Raw genomic sequence first — 17,730 nt, 5'->3', positions numbered from 1 at the left:
GGTCCGGTTCGGTCCAGTACACTATGGCGACTTGACCTTGACGTGCGCGACCTTGATAGCCTTGGGCAAGCGACTCAACCGGTTTGCCTGGTAGATCTCCGACTTGGTCGCATCGACGTGCGCTTGCACACTGTCCCAGCCAATATACGCCACGAAGACCTTGCTCGGGGTACTCTCGTAATCGACCTCTTCGAGCGACCAGCCCGAGGAGATTTCGCCCGAGAAGCCGGGCACGCCGTGTGCGCGCAGGGCGCCCAATAATCTGAGTAGATCGGCCTCGAATGCCACGCCCTCCGTGCTCACCTGGTCGACGGGGTAATAGGCGCGAAGGATCTCTGTGACGGGTGCCTGCAGAGCCGGGGTCGGTGGATGGGGAGTAAACGATACGTGGAACGCCTCCGACGTGGACTCAGGGTTCACCATCGACCGCGCGGCCGCCAGGAACTCAGGGTACTCTGGGCGCGCTTGGTAGGCTTTGTGGGCTTCGAGAGAGTCCCAATCTATTCACCACCACCACCACCACCACCACCGGCGGCAATCCAATCGTCAGTTCAGCCAATTTGAGAAGGATCTCGATAGGGTAGGGAGGTAGTGAATTCGCAACGCAACGCAAATATGTTGTCGACAGGCAGCCCAGGTGCTTAAAGTACTTACCTAGCATTAAGTGAACGTGCGCCGCATTCTCCTCTTCTATGCCCCAATAGTTCTTCTGGACACCGGGCGCGTGCTTGCCGACCTCGACCATGTTTGCCATGACTTTGCCTTCAGACGTGGAGGTGTCATTGATGTCGACGCTTGGCCGAAGGGGGAGGAAAGCCACTTCCGTCACGGGAGCCATCTTGTCGTATCTGTCGGGGTCACGTTGGCGATTCTCGTTCTGAAGCTTCCTCAGCCGAGTGTCACATCGTATATTGAGCCTGATTATATCAATTTCCGCTCATCCTCGGCTGTCGTGGTGTAATGGTCACGGTGGAATCGGAAAGACACAATTTGTGTAGCCCCGAGGATGTCGACGTCCGACCACCCAATCGGAGGCCCGGGATTTCAACCTCATGGAGCTCGGCGCCCGCGCAGCCTCGCTAACCGGCACCAAGCAACCCCAACCCCAATCTTTGGTGCTGGCTCCTTAGCACTCCACAGCCTCCTCGATGCTTTCTCTGGGGCCCCATCCCATCCGCTACATCATGAGACAGTCGAAGCGAGGATTAACCGACGATCATTCGCCGTGCGGCTGAAGTCATTGGCCTCCTCGCGCTATGTTACGAAGCTTACTCTTACCCTCTTTTAAGAACTTGAGTTGTATGATAAAGCCGTCATCGCCGCTAATCTCCTGCGCCTCTACCTCTTTTCTCGGCGACGTTTGGCTCAGAATCGTCCCCCGCTTGTTGAAACCACCATGTCGAACCGCTTGGGCCTGATTCCAACCTCGGACCTCACCGAGGATCAAAGATCACTGCACGACGACTTCACCCAATCCATCCAAGCGCGTTACCACTCCCCGTCGCGGTCGCCGCGGCTGATTCTCGACGACGGCACCCTGATTGGACCATACGGAATCCTGCTCCATCATCCTGAAGTGGCGCGGCCGTTCCAGGCCATCGTCAGAGCCCTGCAGACGATCCCCGGCCTGTCGCTGTATGGCCGCGAAGTTGCGATTGCGGTGGTGGGGTCGCGCACGCAGGCCGCCTATGAAAAGTACGCGCACCATATCATCGCCACTCAACGGGCCGGGATCACCGAGGCCGAATTACAAGAGATCAACACAGGCAGATGTCCCGGCACGTTGACAGATGAAGGGAAAACCGTTTTCGAGCTGGCGACCGCTCTGGGCAAGCCGGGGCCTCTCGACCAAACGATTTACGACAAGGCGGTGCAGGTGTTGGGCAAGGACGGCGCAGCAGCCGTCATCCATTATACGGGATTTTATAGCTATGTCAGCGTGATCCTCAACGGGTTCGATGCCAAGGTACCTGAGGATGCTCGAGGCTGAAGTTAGAAGCATGCCATTGATGGTACGTAAGGTCTGGTGCTACTTCCTAGAAGGTCTTCTCGACCCATTAAATACTCTAAGCTCTTGCAGTTCTCACAAGAGGAGAAGAATTTGTCGGGCACCAGTGGCCATGTGGGAGTCTATGGACATGCTATTGTTGGTGAAAATCTCACCTGCCCCTTTTATCTCTTTCTACAGACCGTTATCTATGCGAACGAGCCCAAGGAGCTTGATCCGTGGACTTGTTTCGATACTCTCATTCCACTCCTAGCGGAGTTTCTTCTCGCACGCTTCAGTGTCGGGAATTGCTGACACATACACCATAAAGCTGCGAAGACGCTAGCCAGCTAAGAGTGTCACGTGTTGAAATAGGTTTGTCACTAGGTGGGTGCCGTAGCCGGTGGGTGGCTAGTGCGTGGCTAGTGGCCGTGGCAAGTAATTACATAAGCCTCCGTCGGCACGTGGTGGGGTCTGTCCCGCGGAGCCGTTACCTAGGTGATGCAGCTGGTTACAAAACCACAGTGCAAACACTTGTCGCAGCAGTAGTCATAAACAGCTCGTCGGAGATGAGATACACCCATGCTAATGAGGGGTGATCTTTCATTGCAGGACGACAAGAGGTATTGCTATGTCAGTCTCATCATCACAACGAATCACTGAGTGGCTCAATAATGTCAACCAATCATCGAAATCCAAGATGGTCCACGAGCCTGCGTCTCTTCAGCCTGCGTCTTGCGGCACCTCTGCCCTGAAGCGAAAATCACAACAGATGGAGAATGAGGATACTCCTCGAGCTAAGAGAACGCGGCCAGGTGGCTTGCAGAGCCCACTACTAACTGGCAGCCTCAGTGGGCTTGACCTGGAGGCTGCGCCCGATCTCACTGCACAGTCCTCACATTCATCACAAGCGACAAGCTCTCGCAGCTCAAGTCCTTCGAAACGTCGTCGCACGCTTGCCATACAGTTCTCGGGTCCCATTCTTCGAGTTCTCGATGTTGACGAGGTCGCAAGGTGGAGGGTTACCGGAAGATCCACTGAGGTGCCTTTGCTCGAGAACCTGTTCACAGCCATTGCTAAAACCGACGATGCCTGGCAAAAATCACTGAAAGAGGAAGACTTAAGAAATATTCATGCTGAACTGAAACGATGTCTTCGCAGAAATGCCAATGAAGATTCGTGGAGCGATTGGGTGGTACTGCCAATATTAAAATTGGCCAGAAAGTTGTCAAACTGGCGGGAATACGTTGATATTGTCAATGTGTATGTATAACATGTTGAGCTAAATTGATCGCTAACACTCTGTAGCAAATCGATCGATGTTACCCCTACCACCCTTCTCAGTGGCCCATACAAGAAACGGGTAGATTATTCCCTGGGCCTGGAAGTCGCAGACACCGATACATTCCTTGAGATCCAACAGTCACTTGAGCACTATACCGTGTCGCAAAGTGATCACTGGATGCTCAACGACCGGGCCCTCTTCTGTCACGTCGAGATCAAGGCAGAGTCGGACCCAGCCACCGCAGAATCTCAGCTTAAGGTTTGGTGTGCTGCCGGCTTTCGGAAGCAGGAGAGGATATATAGACAAGCAAGACGCAATGAAACAATCACACCGAAACTGGCACCGCAGCCTCTGTGGATTTGGGAAAAAGACAAAGTGCATCTGTCCGTTGCGGTTATGGACTCGACAGAGAACAGGATTTACTTCCTCAATCAAAAGACCTTCTTCGTCGACAGGGATGAACCGAAGTCCCTGCGACCGGTACTAGGCATGATAGTAACGATTATGGACTGGGGCTACACCCATTACCTGCCTTGGTTCCGAGACTTCATCGGACGAGGGGGCTTGAATGACTAGATTTTATAACTTCAAGTGAATGGGCTCAATACGAGTAGGCCAAACAACAAACGCGATTTCTAGTATGCCGCTAAGCGTTCTCTACGATGCAAATACCTCCCTCTCCAAGTTACCCGTCAATTGTTTCTCGATTACTGAACGATGCTGGCCAAACCACTGGAACATTTTCGCTTACCAATAAGATGACGGGCGGATCTCAATTCGCGTAGCCGGTCGCTCACTAGACTAGCACCCCAGGATTCCCCAGACTTATCCTGCCTCGAGAATATTGTGAACCTCGCTCAAAACGCAACTACGACAGTCTCCCATTATGGTTCAAAACAAGAGCTTGATCTTCAGAAGTGTGCCAACCCATGCACCGATTCCAAATGTGCACCTGGGTATTGAGGATCGGGAATTCGATCTCACAACCGATCCGCCTCGGGGAGGGGTAACCGGCAAGACACTCTATGTCAGCCTCGACCCTTACATGAGAGGGCGGATGCGCCCTGCAGAGACGACATCATATTCTGCTGCGTACACCATTGGAGAGCCCATGATTGCCTACGCGCTGATCCAGGTCATCAAATCCAACAACGACAAGTACGTCAAGGGAGACATCGTATACGGTCAATTTCCAGTTGCCGAGTATAGTGTCATTACCGAGGAACTCCTCTCGCGCGACCTTGTCCGCAAAGCTCACCCAATTCCCAACGCGCCACTATCCAACTGGCTCAGTCTACTGGGCTCGACCGGTCTCACGGCGTACTCGAGTCTCTATGAGCTCGGGGCCCCGAAACGGGGGGAAACCATCTTCGTCTCCTCCGCCGCTGGCGCTGTCGGTTTGTTCGTCGGTCAGATTGCAAAGATAGAGGGCTTGGCTGTTATTGGTAGTGTCGGCGACGATGCAAAGCTAAATCTGATCAAGGAGGTAGGCTTCGATGATGGCTTCAATTACAAGAAGGAGAGTACGGCCGATGCTCTGCGAAGGCTGGCACCCCAGGGCATCGACATTTACTACGACAATGTCGGAGGCGAGCAGCTAGAAGCAGCTCTTGGCGCCATGAACAATTTTGGGAGAATCAGTGGGTTTCGCCATTGTCCTATTGGCCCTTTTCCGACTAATTGTCGTTTTCTAGTTGAATGTGGCATGATCTCTCAGTATAACAAACCTCTTGCCGAGCAGCATGGTGTGAAGGGCCTTATGAACGTTATCGCGAAGCGACTTAGGATGGAAGGCTTTGTCGTCACAGATCCACGGTTCGGGCCCAAGTGGCGGCAGCAAAGGGACGAGAAGATGCTCCAGGTAAGAAGTCCAGTGGTTGCCCCGAATAAATTGAGGACAGTGACAGAGACCTGACATTTGCTTTTCGTAGTGGCTGAGCGAGGGCAAGCTACGAAGCATAGAACATATCACCGAAGGGATCGAGAATGCTGCACAGGCCTTTGTTGATATGCTCGAGAGTAACAGGGCGGTAGGGAAGGCGATCTTGAAAGTAGCGGGTCCAGAGTGACAAACGAAGTCCCCCTATCATACAGTCTGAAATTGTTTGATTTCGTGTTTGAATTAACGTCTCCTTATCCACTGCATTCCCATCGCCACCCCCTTCCTCTGTCTGTGCTCATTTACAAGTGACCAAATTCGCCTCGTATGCAAAGGATGAGTGATCTTGCTCTCGACATTTTAGAAGATGTTCCTGAGGAAAGCCAAAACCCAGTCCTTGACACCTCTCTTCTTCTTTTCCTCTTGCAGCTCCATGATGCTGGCGCGTCTCTGCTCATCTGGGACATTTGGGCCACTGATATCGACTTGAGTGTCGCGCATACCCGTGTAGATATCAATGTCCTTCGCTCTGATGAACAATGGACGGTCTTGTGGTCGGTAAAACCAGCTATACACCTTCCAGCACAGGTACAAGAAGATGAGGAGAGGGCCAGCGAGGTAGAGCTGGAAAAAAGTGTCGGCGTCCAGGTAAGGACCACCGATGGGATAGAGCGCAACGTAAAACTGGGCAATAAGGCTGATCACGTTGATGAACAAGCACACCCACGAACCCCAGACTCCGAAGGCGGCTCGGAATGGCAGCTCGTCCAAGGAATGTCCCTGTGCTTTCCTGCAAATGGTTAGTGACTCAGGCACGGGCCAGCTCTGGGTTCGGGTGCTCACCATGCCGCACGGAAGCGAATATGAGCCAGGGCAATACCGCCGTAGATGAAGAGAATTGACAAACCCGACAATGACAGAAGCCAATTGAAGATGGTGCCGCCGTTGTCTGCCAGATTAATGAATGCCAGACAGCCGAAGAGTAGCTGGAGAATGACAACGGCCACGGGTCGGCCCTTCTTGTCCACGTAGGCCAGAATCTTCGGTCCCATTCCTGTATATAGATTTAGCGTGATAGAGAAAGTACGAGAGTACCCACGTACCATTAGCAGCAAGGGCCTGAATTGTTCGAGTCGAGCCGAACGTGCAAGAGTTGGCAACACTCATGACTGCAATCAAGATGACAGCGTTGAAGATGGACGGGAGGACTTTGATGCCAGCCAGCTGAATTGCAATGACAAAAGGCGAATGTCGCGAAGTGGAGCCTTCACCACTATACAAGGGGCTGTTCTCCGGTACGATCAAACCAACGAGGAAGAGGTTGACGATGTAGAAGATGAAGATTCGCCACACAACCTGTTTGGAGGCCCGTGGAATCTCCTTTTTGGGGTTGGCCGTTTCCGCAGCAGCCAGTCCAGTTAGCTCAGTCCCTGTGTAGGCGAAAGCTGCGGTGACAAAGACACTGCAGAAGCCGTGGAAGCCATTGAGAAATGCCTCATAAGGGTGATGCCTGTTTCAAATATCAGCCTCGCTGCCGAGAGCCATCACAAAGTGGCAACTTACCAGTATCTTGCACCAATGTAGCCTCTGTCATCTGTTGGGACACCGCCGCAGTCGATTATTATTCCAAGAATCATAAACCCTATGCAAGCAATGATCTTGAGAATACTGAGGGCAAATTCGACCTTGGTTCAATCAGCACAAAGTCGCACAACTTTGGAATGAGCGTACCTCGCCATATCCCCTCACGCCAAAGAATTGGATAGCAACCAAGGCCACGAGCAATGGAACGATCCAAGCGCTGTTGTTGATACCCTCTGATCCAGGCCAGTAGTGGATAATATTACAGGCGGCAGATACTTCGAAGGGAAGAACAGTCAACCAACTGATGGCGTACTCCCAGCCGCACGCAAACCCGAATGAGGGATCAACGAAGCGGCAGATGTACATTGTGAAAGCGCCGTTGATCGGATACATAACGGACATCTCGGCAAGAGCCTGCATCATAAGGTAGCTAAAACGGACAGTGTGAGCCAGAGATCAATGCCGTAAATGGCGTCGGAGACACATACACCATGAAACCTAAGAGCTTGTTAGCCACCACTTTGCATTTCCTGTGTAGTGGACGACTTACCGATGATCATGAAACCGAGAAGTACAGAAGCAGGTCCACCAGTCTGAAAGGCACCACCAGAACCAATGAAGAGACCGGCACCAATAGCACCACCACTATAAGAAAGGCGAGTCAGTATCTGCATCTGAAGCGCTCGGGTCCTATACTTACATGGCGATCATTTGCATGTGTCGGCCCTTGAGATCACGGTGCAGCGCGTACTGGTCGCCCTGCACCATAGTCTGATCTTCTGGGTCGACGCTGAATTGTCGACCCCTGACATGAGCCGCGAGGCTACCCGGCTCATGGGCTCCATTGTCAGTGGCATATTTCTCGTTGAGAGTATGGGATTTGTTATCGGAACTCATCTTGGCGATTGACCAGAGAGCAGAATGAGAGGAAACAAGAACACGATCAGAGGACGACCGCGGTGACCCTGGTTATAAAGCAACCAAGCTTCACAGGTATCAGGCAAGCACCACAAGCACGCTTAAGCTCTAAAACCATTAGCGACAAGCAGGTACGGCAAATCATAGATAGGAGTCCTACGGTGGTCGCATTCAGAGTGGTTCGGGTGGGTTGGATCCTTGCACTGTCCACACAGACCATTGGTGATCGCCACGATAAGGTGACATCGTTCCGGCGCGCCCTCATTTAACGAACCCTGCCTCGGCTTTGCGGAGAGTAGGGCATTCCTGGGTGGGGGAAGACGACAGAAGCAATCGCTTGCATCAACCGATGTGGCGTATCTCTCATGTGAGCTTCGATGAACCTTTCTATGACACCACGAGACCTAATTGAGGTTTTTTCCCGCAGGTCTAGATATGCAGTTTCGTGATGGCGACCAACCGCTGGCACCCAAACACACCGCCAACCACCAATGGTCCAGGCGCAACGAAATGGCCAGTCACCCACCGTGTTGCAGGATTCGACGTCGATCCCTTGCCCGGGCATGATCCGTATGACCAGTCGGTCTTCCCTCGAAGCCATCGACGCCTGCTCGTGTGTTATGCGCACTGTGATTGGCCGGACGGAGCGAGTTCTGGGATTGCTGGAAAAATTGCCCCAGGTGGCACAAAGTAGCTCGGAGTGGCTCGCAGTGGCTCAAAGTGGATTGTCAAAGATAAGGATGTTGCAGTGGCGAGGGGGGTGCCAAGCCTCTGTCAAGAGCTTCCATGCCTTCTATGCGGTCCGCGTGGTTTAAATTGAGCGAGGGCCCACAAAGAGGAACTTTGATCAATAATGCACCGTGAGGGGTTGGTTGACCAACCTCGTCCCGTCAAACGAACAACACCAACGCATTCATCGGAGTCGGAATGGGTCCGGCCGAAGTTGGTGGTAGTTCTCCCAAAAGGCACCATGAGGAACAAGATGATGACGATCCTACCGTCCGATGAAGCTTACGCTGCACAGAAACTCTGACCGCAGATCGACCCTCACAGTATCGTCATAGCCTCTCCTAGAAATTGATAAAGGGCAACGATGATGTCCGAGAAGGGAAAGACATTCTGAGGGAGACTAATGATAGGTGCGATCACCAAGAAAAGTCACAACCAGCAATGCAGTGACTGGTAAACCAGCCATCGGATACGCTTGCCTGACTAGCGAACAGGTGGACTGACACTTTCAGATGTGCAATCTTGTAACTCTTGCAACTGCTTCTTCATGACGCAAGTTGCCGATCTGTGATACAGAGCAGAACGCAGAGATAACGGGAACGACGTCAAGAAAGCTTGATATGGTGAAGAAAACGGCAAGACAACGACAAGCCAGATAAGCAAAATGACAAGAAGCTAAGATTTAGGGCATCGCAGGCGCACCACAACAATTTCCTCACCACTCCTTCAGAGTCGCAACAAGCGCACCTGCGTTGCTCAATCACACCCCAGCACTTGTGAACAGTTTCCTGAGCCTCAATTCTGTGGGCGCCTCTACCGTGGACGACTATAGCCGGTCCACGACCAGACGGAGGGCATTTGACAGTCGAGAGATGTTGGAAAAGACATAAACCAACCCAAAAGGTTAACTGCACATACATCCAGTGGTGAGGGAGAGTGGAGAATCAGGCCGGTTCTACCTTTGCATTTGACACGACAAGGCGACATTCTTCCGAGCGATATCAGGGAGTCATTCCGTCAAGATACATAAATCGGGTAAACAGTGTTTCCCAGTTGCGCCCGCCCATCGAGGTGCATCGAGACGAGTGTGACTCTTCGCTTCACCTGGGACAGCCTTGGAATCCTTCATGAGTTGACAACAAAGACTCCGCTGCCTCGGCCGCAGCAGTGACAATACATGGGGGTGAGTGGTCATCTTCTTTATCCACCGCCATGGTGTAGATGCACTGTTAGCAACTTATACAAGCACTCGTAGACCTACTTGGAGGCGTGGAGATTGGGGGAAGAGCACCCTCCTTGACCATCTCCAATAGGACAGATCCCCACGATCAGCTACAGTATGGCTGTCAGCAATGCAACCATCAAGAACTCCCATGCAGGCCAAACGAGGTTTTTTGTAACAGTTATGCACAGCTTACACGATACACCACTTGCGAAGCGTCGCACCGTGTACCTCATCTGGCATGTTCAACCGTGAAGCGAGTTTCCTGGCCTATTCAGGTTTATTAGCCCGGCACGATTAGGCACCTTGGCACTTTTCAAGCGAACCTGCCTTGGAAGGACCATGGCGGCGCACGGCATGCCCCGATTGACGACTACAACTAAGCGCCATCACAGTACATACAAGCAAAATGGGCCGCTAACAGATCTAGAACCGGCATCTTCACGCGTGACCCGGGGAAAGTGTACAAGTATGGATATCACTCGGCCCTCACACCACCCCAAGTGGGGGCAAATCTTCCAGCGGGGGCGATTGTGACCGTCTCTTACCCAGGTCTCGACCACCTCCTCACGCATGCTAGCCCTTAGCTTCGGGCGTCCAGTGGGCCGGTTACATTGCAAAAATGACGGCGAGACAATCCCAGACCCAACAGGGACCACCTCTGACAATCACAATATACCTGTCCTACTTGTCCTACTTGTACATTTTCCGAGTACGAGGTCTAAGTACGTCCCATCAGAAGATCCACAAGCACTCTTGACCATTGAGCAACTCATGTGCGAGGCTGTCAGACGGGACTGTCAGGGAGATAAGCTCAGCCTTACTGGCAACAGTGCGGAGTTGATGTGGTGGACGGTACCCACGGACGGGGCGAGCTCCAAAGATTCCCGATCGACCAGATGACCAGTGCCTATCAGGACAACTCCGAATGAGATGGCGCGATGCTTCTCACCGTCAGTGACGGTAGCCTCGCTGAGGGTTCACCCGCCTGCGAAACTCACGGTATGGCATACAAGTATGTGCTGGCTACATTTGCCGTCAGCAACGACTTTTTGATCAGTGTCTAACCTGAAAAGGCGTTCAACTAGACAGCCCAGAAACGAATTCAGTTTGTCAGGACCAGACGATGAAGAGTCTCTCTGACAGCATAGGAGACAGAAGTTGCGAGGGACCAACATTCAAGAATGGGCTGATCAGGCTGATCGTGCCCGCTGGATCTTTTAGGGCCTCCCCATGATATTGTCTGTTGCAGAAACCAACCCAACAAGGTTGACCCACTCGAAATCTTCCTCCTTTACTCTGGCCCGCCCACCATACTGACCCGTACCGCTTCGAAGCTTACTTGTACATGCCATGATATCTGGAAATCTGCTTGATTTGTGATCCACTACTACACATTCAGCTATGCCGCAGGCTTGGCCACGGTGGTCAAGGTGGTGATACATCGATCATCTGGTGAGAATCGTTGGAGAACTAAATGCTGGAGCAACCATACCGCTCCATAATCAACTTCGTCTTTAAGGAATCTTCAGGGAGGAGCCAGCCTTTCTCCTGGAAAAGTTCCAGAATCTTGGCTCGTCCCTCCAGAGCTTTTTTGACATCAGACGTCTTGAAAGACACCTCGACAATTGGTTCAAGTGTCGCGTCCGTTTCGCTCTTTCGAATTGGCCATACTTCAATGAAGAGCTTGGATCCGTCCCATCTGCCTTTGAACCTCTTTGCGTGTACCGGGCCATAAATGATGGAATTATGGACATGATCCGTACCCCAGCTGTCTCTCACCCAGTCCCTGAATTTGCTGGGCGCGTTGGTGCTGAGGAATATGCGCGAGTCGTCCACACGTGGCAGCTCCATTCCGTCGAAATCCTTGGCGGAAACCTTCACGTTGGAGCTGACGGAGAGAGTCTGCTTCTGGTATCCTACTTCAACCTGGGCTTTGTACACTGTTGTGGTGTCGAACCCCTCCTGCAGAGCCGTCTCCAGTGCCATGTCGATGCTACCTCCCGCGATTCTCGCATCTCCCTCGTCAATTGCATAGCGCTTCTTGTACGTCAACTCAAAGTCCTCTTCTCCTTCTTCTTTGCGAATGCGAAGATTCCAGCCACTGGTATAGAGGTCTCGTTCCTTTGTGTCGAGAAATTGGATGTTCATCTTCTTGGTGCTCGACTCGACATGAAACTCTGTTACGATGGCGCTGTCGAGCTTGTTATTTGAGGTCAGCACTTCCGAGGGCCTGACCAGAATCTTGACCTCGTAGTCAGGGACAAGCTTAGGCGCCATGATACTGCATTTGTTCAAGCTGTTGCGGAGGAGTATGAGGCTGCGCATTATTCGACGGCACTCGAGAGTGACCGGGAAAGAGTTGATATATACAAGAGGCTCTCATCTCCTGTGGGAAGGGGTCAAATGGCCACTTTTGATCCTGACGAGGTTTGGATACTTCGTATCGACTGCTTGGCCGGTGAAGTGGTTGTTCAGCTTGCTCTTAAATCGCCACTCACGAGACACGGCTATCGTAGAATCGTTACCTTTCACGAAGAGGCCCGGATATGTGCGTGTTTGCCACATTCGAGTCCGCCATCGCCGTCTCAGCTGTACAAGTATACACTTTATTCAAAGCAATAGATTATCTCGCAGTCCCTTGTGTTGTGCGAATTTCCATGGACGGGGACATTACCCATGTCAGGCACATATGAGCTCAGCTCCATCCAGTTTGAACCCCCCATCGCCATCCTTCGCCCCTTGCACCACTTTTTACAGCTCTGGTTCGGTTTGCTTCCTTGGCTGACCCCATCGATGGATACAAGCAGGCGAATCTCAGCTCAAAAGCTGCCAAGGGAGCTGAGGCGTCCAGCGAATCCGTATCCTTCAGCCCGGCTCTCAACCATCACATTCTGGGTCTTGAGCCGATATGTACGAGGCTAGGTGATATCTCAGGGGGAGCTCAATGTCTACTCCTTGACACAACCCAATTGGCAACAGTTCGACGCGGGGCTAATAATCCAAGTCAAGACGCTTGTTTCACCACGGCGATATTCAGGCGGAGAGTAGCCGAACTGATGGAATTTATATCCTTCTACATGCTCTTGCTATGATTGATTCGGTTATCCTAGTGTGAACAGCGCTCAATGAAAGCAAACTATCGGTGGCCACCCATTCCAACATCCTTTGGCTCTTCAGCCACAAACCTCACAAGCATCAACTTCTGTTCCTCTTGTCATGAACGTGCCTGGTCAAACCTCCTACCAACTTGAACAGTGAGTCTGGCCAATTGGACGTCCTAATCACCTCCGCCCAATAAGCTCAGTCTGCTGCATTTCGGATACTGACCTTGGCCGCCTGATATCTTCCAGCCTTGTCGTTGCACGACAGCCAGGATAAGCCAGGTAATGTGGGTGGCCCTAGTATCGCTTGGTCTCAACTTGCGAGTATCTTGCTCATCGTCTCTCTCTCCTCGCCTTCCTTGTCGCCAAGGGTGACCTCGTGTCTCATACGAGACTCCCGTGGAGATAATTGGTGGGCAAGAGACTCCCTAGCCCTCTTGGTCCAAGCGGAATGGTCTGCTACAGACACTACTTATAGCAACGAGATGACTTAGTAACCCATCACTCTGGGGTGCAATGGGGCTCTATCCTTCGCTGACCACCCTTGGCTGCCCCATGATGTGCACTTCGGGTAAATCTGATTCTCGATTACCCTCACCTTCGTTCTCGTATTGTCCTTTACACATTTTCCAATAGTGGCAAGGCGCTCGATATGAGAAGCTTGGGCGCTGCGGCTCGATTAGCTGTTTCACGGAAACATGCCGTTTTTAGCTTGAAATCCTCATTCCTGGCTCGGCTCTTTGGTGATCGATGAAGCAAGTATCATGTTCCTTCGACAACATAGGTCGGGTCGGGACATCTCAACGGAGAAGACGAAAAGCCTTTATACGACGCCGAGAACAATAATGCAAAGATGCTCTGGTTGCTGATCGGCATAAAGAATTCCAGAAGCAGGTTGGTTTCGCACTGAAGCTGTACTCTGATTGATTCTTCAAAACCATTCGACCTTGGCTACCCCCAATCGGGAAATTCTAAATTTGGTGTTGTCCTTGGTGGCTTCTAGCGGCTCAATAGGGCTGGATTTATTGGTGCACAAGACGAGTGTTTGTCAACACTCTTCCCTGTGGTCAGCCGCGCCAAAGATGATGAAAATTCTCCAAGGACCCAGAAGAATAAGTCGCGGGGTGGCCGGACGCAACGACGGCACGGGCGGGAACAAGCCTATTGGTTTCTCTAGACGAAGTAAGAGTTGTGGATCACGAAACTCGAGTTCTGGCCATCTGGCAGGATGACTCTCATGCATGCTCAGTGATCTGCTTTATCGCAAGGATTCCGTGATAGTTCGGCTCATGCAGCAGTGAGATTGTGCGAGGAGTTGTTTGGGTGATGAGTGGCTGAAGCATGGCGTTGGCATGTTCTATATATCCCTCGACGTCTCGTCTCAAGGAGACCGCCGGCTGTTGGCCTGGTTGGGAGCATATCCAAGATGGCATTGTCAGACACTAACCTCTCAGAACTTGAAGCCGTCGCTGCCGCGTGTCTGGTCAAGGCAGGCTTGCTCAACCGCAATCTGGAAGCCTCCAAGCTTGTTAACGGACACTCGAAGTCTCTGCACCAAAATGGAGCAGAATTACGAGATATGCGGCTGTCGTTGTTTGAATCAGTCCAAAATCTTCTTCTGATGGTCACTCCGCCCGAATATATTCTGACCCAAGGACTCTCCGCAAGCGTGGGTGCTCATCTGCTCATGTACCGGGGTGACAGCTAAACCCATTCCAGATCATGGACCTTACCGCGCTGCGGTATATCAACCGCTTTTCTGTTGCTAAGGGGGTCCCGGCTGACGACAAGATATCTTATGAGGCGCTCGCTCAAAATGTCGGCGTCGACGAGTCGCAAATGAAACGAGTCCTGCGCTATGCCATGACGAAAGGTATCTTTGTCGAGGTCGATGGTGGAGTGGCGCATACCGAGACATCGCTGCTGCTCCTCCAGGATGGCATTGCCACTTTGAGTCGGTATTCCAGCGACCGAGGATGGCCGATCGCAAGCCGTTTCAACGATGCGATCGACAAATGGGGCCACGGCTCACCAGAGCCAAACGAGACGGCGTTCAATCTTTTCAAGAACACTGATTTGCCCATGTTCGAGTACCATGAGCAGCATCCTGAGTTTGGTGCCGATTTTCACGCCGTCATGAATCAGTTCACAAAGTCGCCGCCACTGTCACATCAACACATCAAGTCGGCCTATGAATGGAGCAGCCTATCCCATACAACAATCGCCGATGTGGGCGGTAGCCTCGGCCATGCGAGCATTGCCATTCTCGAGACCAACCCGTCACTCACATGCATTGTCCAGGATCTCCCCAAGACTGTCGCCCAGGCCACAAATCCCTCGACCTCGATCGTCCCTGCGCATGTGAAGAGCCGGATCAGCTTTCAAGAGCACAGTTTCTGGGATCCTCAGCCTGTAGTCGCCGACATTTATTTCCTCCGCATGATCTTCCACGACTGGGCAGATAAGTATGCCAAGAAGATCCTGCAAGCTCTTCTCGTAGCCATGAAACCTGGCTCCAAGCTACTGATCATGGACTATGTCACCCTGCCGTACGGCACTCTCAAGATCGGAGATGAGCGAAGAATGCGCATTCGGGACATGCAAATGATGGTGATGCACAATGCGCTGGAAAGGGACGAAGGCGAATGGCGACGTTTATTTGCTGAGACGGATTCTCGACTGAAACTGATCAAGATACGCAAGCCCACCGGAAGCGCACTGTCGCTGCTTGAAGTGGTTTTGGAGGAGCGCAGGGACTCTGTGCTTCAGTCTTGAGTCTCTTCTGACACAAGGGAGGTACGACGGAGCTGGCTGCAAGGATATTGTGGACATGCAGCAATCCCTGGGTTGGACTGCAACGACGACTTAGGTCAGAGATGCTTTGATGCTTAGACTGGGTCAGATTGAAGACACCCCTTCATTGACGCATGCTGCTGTGCTCTTTTTTGTTTTGTAACATATCTAACCTCGATTCACCGGACTGAATAAACGTGTAAAGTTGGCAATATCTGCGACATTGTCAAGGCTCCAGGATGCTTCAATCGCCTTTTGCGCAGTCTGTTTTCCAAGAATCGGTACTGCTTGGTCCAAAAACTTGTCCTCCAGTCCCTGTTTTGTCATGGGTTTGGTCAAGGAGCCCGTTGCATGTTTGACATGGATCTTCTTCTCTTGGGAGCCGTTCGAAAGATACCTCAATTTCAAATGCGCTTCATCGTCACGAATAGCTTCGTTAGTTACCACCTTAACCTTGTCTCTCACCGACGCGACCGCATCATCATGACATGCCTGATCCGAAAACTGCCTAGGCCCAGCACGCCCATGGACTAGTGCGACCGCACATCCGTGATACAAAGAGAAGATGGTTTCGAGGCCGGCTTTTGGATGCTTGATCGAGCACAGCCGCACGCATTGGGGATTTACCACCACCTCAACAGCCTCCAGCTTCCCAGAGATAAACTTGTCTTCCGCAAATGCTTCCAAACAGCCATCAATGAGTGGGTGAATGACGATTCCACAGGGATAGGGCTTGAAAGTGTTCTCGAGGATCTGCCATTTCCGATCTTGTGCAATCATCGAGATCAGTTGTTCGTTGACTGTCGACGATACCAACTTTGCCCATGATTCAAGAGACCTTTCACAGCTCTGAAATTGATGAAATGCAAGATTTGCTGCAAGAATACCATTTTGCGCGGCTCTCCCCATGTGTAAGGTCTTCGTATCAGTCCCGAACATGGCCCTGATCCCTCCGGCCATACTGCAGGCATGCCCGAGCGCCGCGGCAAATCGGCTCGGATCAAGTTTTAGTGCCTTTGCAATCGCTGCCGCTGCACCAAAGGACCCGGTTGTGCCGGTGATATGCCTGCAATACTTAGCTTCCGTGTTTCAGGGCTGGCAATCTGCTTACCATCCATCGCGATAATGCCCTGGAGATATTGCATTTCCTACAGCGCATTGCGCTTCAACCCCACAAATGAAGGCAAGTAAGAACTCCCTGCCTGATAGGTGATGGTGTTCCGCCCAGGAGAAAAGCGCTGCCAGTGGTGTTCCAGAAGGGTGAATCACCGTTCGCAGGTGCGTATCGTCATAGTCAGCTGCTGTGAGGGCAATTCCGTTGAGCAGTACAGCATCTTCAACGCTCGCACGCTCAGCTCTGCCCAAGAGACTGGCTTGATCAGTCTGTTTGATCAAGTTGAACACTTTCTGCGTGGATGAGGCTTGGGAAGAGCCCACTCCACATCCTAGGCTATTGAGAATCCCACGTTTTGCCTGCTCAACAACCTGTTCTGGGAGATCATCATATTCAAGTTGGGAGAGAAAGTGTGCAAGCTGGGCGGTGTGGTCGACCACGGCCATTTTCGATGGATTATCGAGGCGAAATTCGACTCCAGTGGGGGGCAAAAGTGTAGTTTCTCCTGGTTTTTTGGATCATGGGGTTCTTCTGGTGGTTGATGATTCCTCTCCAAATAAGTCCGTGAGTGGATTTGGGGTCGCTGTTCCCCAAGACCATTGATGGGCGATGCCACATAGCATCCCACTTGGTGTCGAATATCCACAAAAGTAACAATCCGATGACCAAGCCTGGGGCAAGCCATATCAATCCCATGATGCAAAGCAGGGAGGAATGGCCCATTTACGGCTGGCATTCGTTCAACCGGGACACCAGCCTCCTTGGAGAAGACAAGCATTGCAGACGAAACAGCTCTGCAGTCATAACTTATCAGTCGAGCCTGCAAGAGCCAGTCCACGGCCGATAGCAATATCAAGAAGTCCTGAGACGATAGAGCCCTTGTGTGTGCGAAAGAGCAGCGGTCCCAGAATATGGCGAGTTGCGGTGAGGACGAGAAGAAACTGAATGTCCACATCTTGTGTTTGTCCCGTCATTCCCCTCTCTTTCTATCGTCGCCATTGCGACGACTAGGAGGTGGGCAAATGTGCTTTGACTTGGCCGGAATCCCCTGAGTTTCCCTTGCAGATGCGGTTTACGGTACAGGAAGGCTAGTTGGAAAGAGGTTGCTTCCGAGA

At 52.0% G+C, this 17,730-nt stretch overlaps 8 protein-coding genes across 8 annotated transcripts; 4 read left to right on the top strand and 4 right to left on the bottom strand.

Annotated features, from left to right (window-relative positions):
• Nucleotides 1-21: 21 nt before the first annotated feature.
• On the bottom strand, nucleotides 22-838 carry Z517_10040 (uncharacterized protein; the record flags this gene model as incomplete). Its single annotated transcript, XM_013425948.1, has 2 exons — nucleotides 22-500; nucleotides 655-838. The coding sequence occupies 2 exons, from the start codon at nucleotides 836-838 to the stop codon at nucleotides 22-24; spliced, it is 663 nt and encodes a 220-aa protein (XP_013281402.1).
• Nucleotides 839-1,396: 558 nt separating this feature from the next.
• Z517_10039 (uncharacterized protein) lies at nucleotides 1,397-1,990 on the top strand (the record flags this gene model as incomplete). Its single annotated transcript, XM_013425947.1, has 1 exon — nucleotides 1,397-1,990. One exon carries the CDS (start codon nucleotides 1,397-1,399, stop codon nucleotides 1,988-1,990), a length of 594 nt encoding a protein of 197 aa, XP_013281401.1.
• Nucleotides 1,991-2,687: 697 nt separating this feature from the next.
• Z517_10038 (uncharacterized protein) lies at nucleotides 2,688-3,848 on the top strand (the record flags this gene model as incomplete). Its single annotated transcript, XM_013425946.1, has 2 exons — nucleotides 2,688-3,250; nucleotides 3,296-3,848. 2 exons carry the CDS (start codon nucleotides 2,688-2,690, stop codon nucleotides 3,846-3,848), a joined length of 1,116 nt encoding a protein of 371 aa, XP_013281400.1.
• Nucleotides 3,849-4,158: 310 nt separating this feature from the next.
• Z517_10037 (uncharacterized protein) lies at nucleotides 4,159-5,341 on the top strand (the record flags this gene model as incomplete). Its single annotated transcript, XM_013425945.1, has 3 exons — nucleotides 4,159-4,912; nucleotides 4,967-5,133; nucleotides 5,204-5,341. 3 exons carry the CDS (start codon nucleotides 4,159-4,161, stop codon nucleotides 5,339-5,341), a joined length of 1,059 nt encoding a protein of 352 aa, XP_013281399.1.
• Nucleotides 5,342-5,511: 170 nt separating this feature from the next.
• On the bottom strand, nucleotides 5,512-7,632 carry Z517_10036 (uncharacterized protein; the record flags this gene model as incomplete). Its single annotated transcript, XM_013425944.1, has 7 exons — nucleotides 5,512-5,941; nucleotides 5,995-6,205; nucleotides 6,255-6,661; nucleotides 6,715-6,836; nucleotides 6,883-7,165; nucleotides 7,279-7,380; nucleotides 7,436-7,632. The coding sequence occupies 7 exons, from the start codon at nucleotides 7,630-7,632 to the stop codon at nucleotides 5,512-5,514; spliced, it is 1,752 nt and encodes a 583-aa protein (XP_013281398.1).
• A 3,445-nt stretch (nucleotides 7,633-11,077) lies between these two features.
• Z517_10035 (uncharacterized protein) lies at nucleotides 11,078-11,884 on the bottom strand (the record flags this gene model as incomplete). The annotated part of the gene is made up of 1 exon (XM_013425943.1): nucleotides 11,078-11,884. The coding sequence occupies one exon, from the start codon at nucleotides 11,882-11,884 to the stop codon at nucleotides 11,078-11,080; it is 807 nt and encodes a 268-aa protein (XP_013281397.1).
• Nucleotides 11,885-14,134: 2,250 nt separating this feature from the next.
• Z517_10034 (uncharacterized protein) lies at nucleotides 14,135-15,483 on the top strand (the record flags this gene model as incomplete). Its single annotated transcript, XM_013425942.1, has 2 exons — nucleotides 14,135-14,377; nucleotides 14,428-15,483. The coding sequence occupies 2 exons, from the start codon at nucleotides 14,135-14,137 to the stop codon at nucleotides 15,481-15,483; spliced, it is 1,299 nt and encodes a 432-aa protein (XP_013281396.1).
• A 186-nt stretch (nucleotides 15,484-15,669) lies between these two features.
• Z517_10033 (uncharacterized protein) lies at nucleotides 15,670-17,061 on the bottom strand (the record flags this gene model as incomplete). The annotated part of the gene is made up of 2 exons (XM_013425941.1): nucleotides 15,670-16,567; nucleotides 16,613-17,061. 2 exons carry the CDS (start codon nucleotides 17,059-17,061, stop codon nucleotides 15,670-15,672), a joined length of 1,347 nt encoding a protein of 448 aa, XP_013281395.1.
• Nucleotides 17,062-17,730: the final 669 nt, after the last annotated feature.

The sequence above is a fragment of the Fonsecaea pedrosoi genome (assembly GCF_000835455.1).
Source record: "Fonsecaea pedrosoi CBS 271.37 unplaced genomic scaffold supercont1.6, whole genome shotgun sequence".
Lineage (NCBI taxonomy): Eukaryota > Fungi > Ascomycota > Eurotiomycetes > Chaetothyriales > Herpotrichiellaceae > Fonsecaea > Fonsecaea pedrosoi.
The sequence above is the reverse complement of the archived record's forward strand: the minus strand, read 5'-3'. Positions and strand labels throughout refer to the sequence as shown.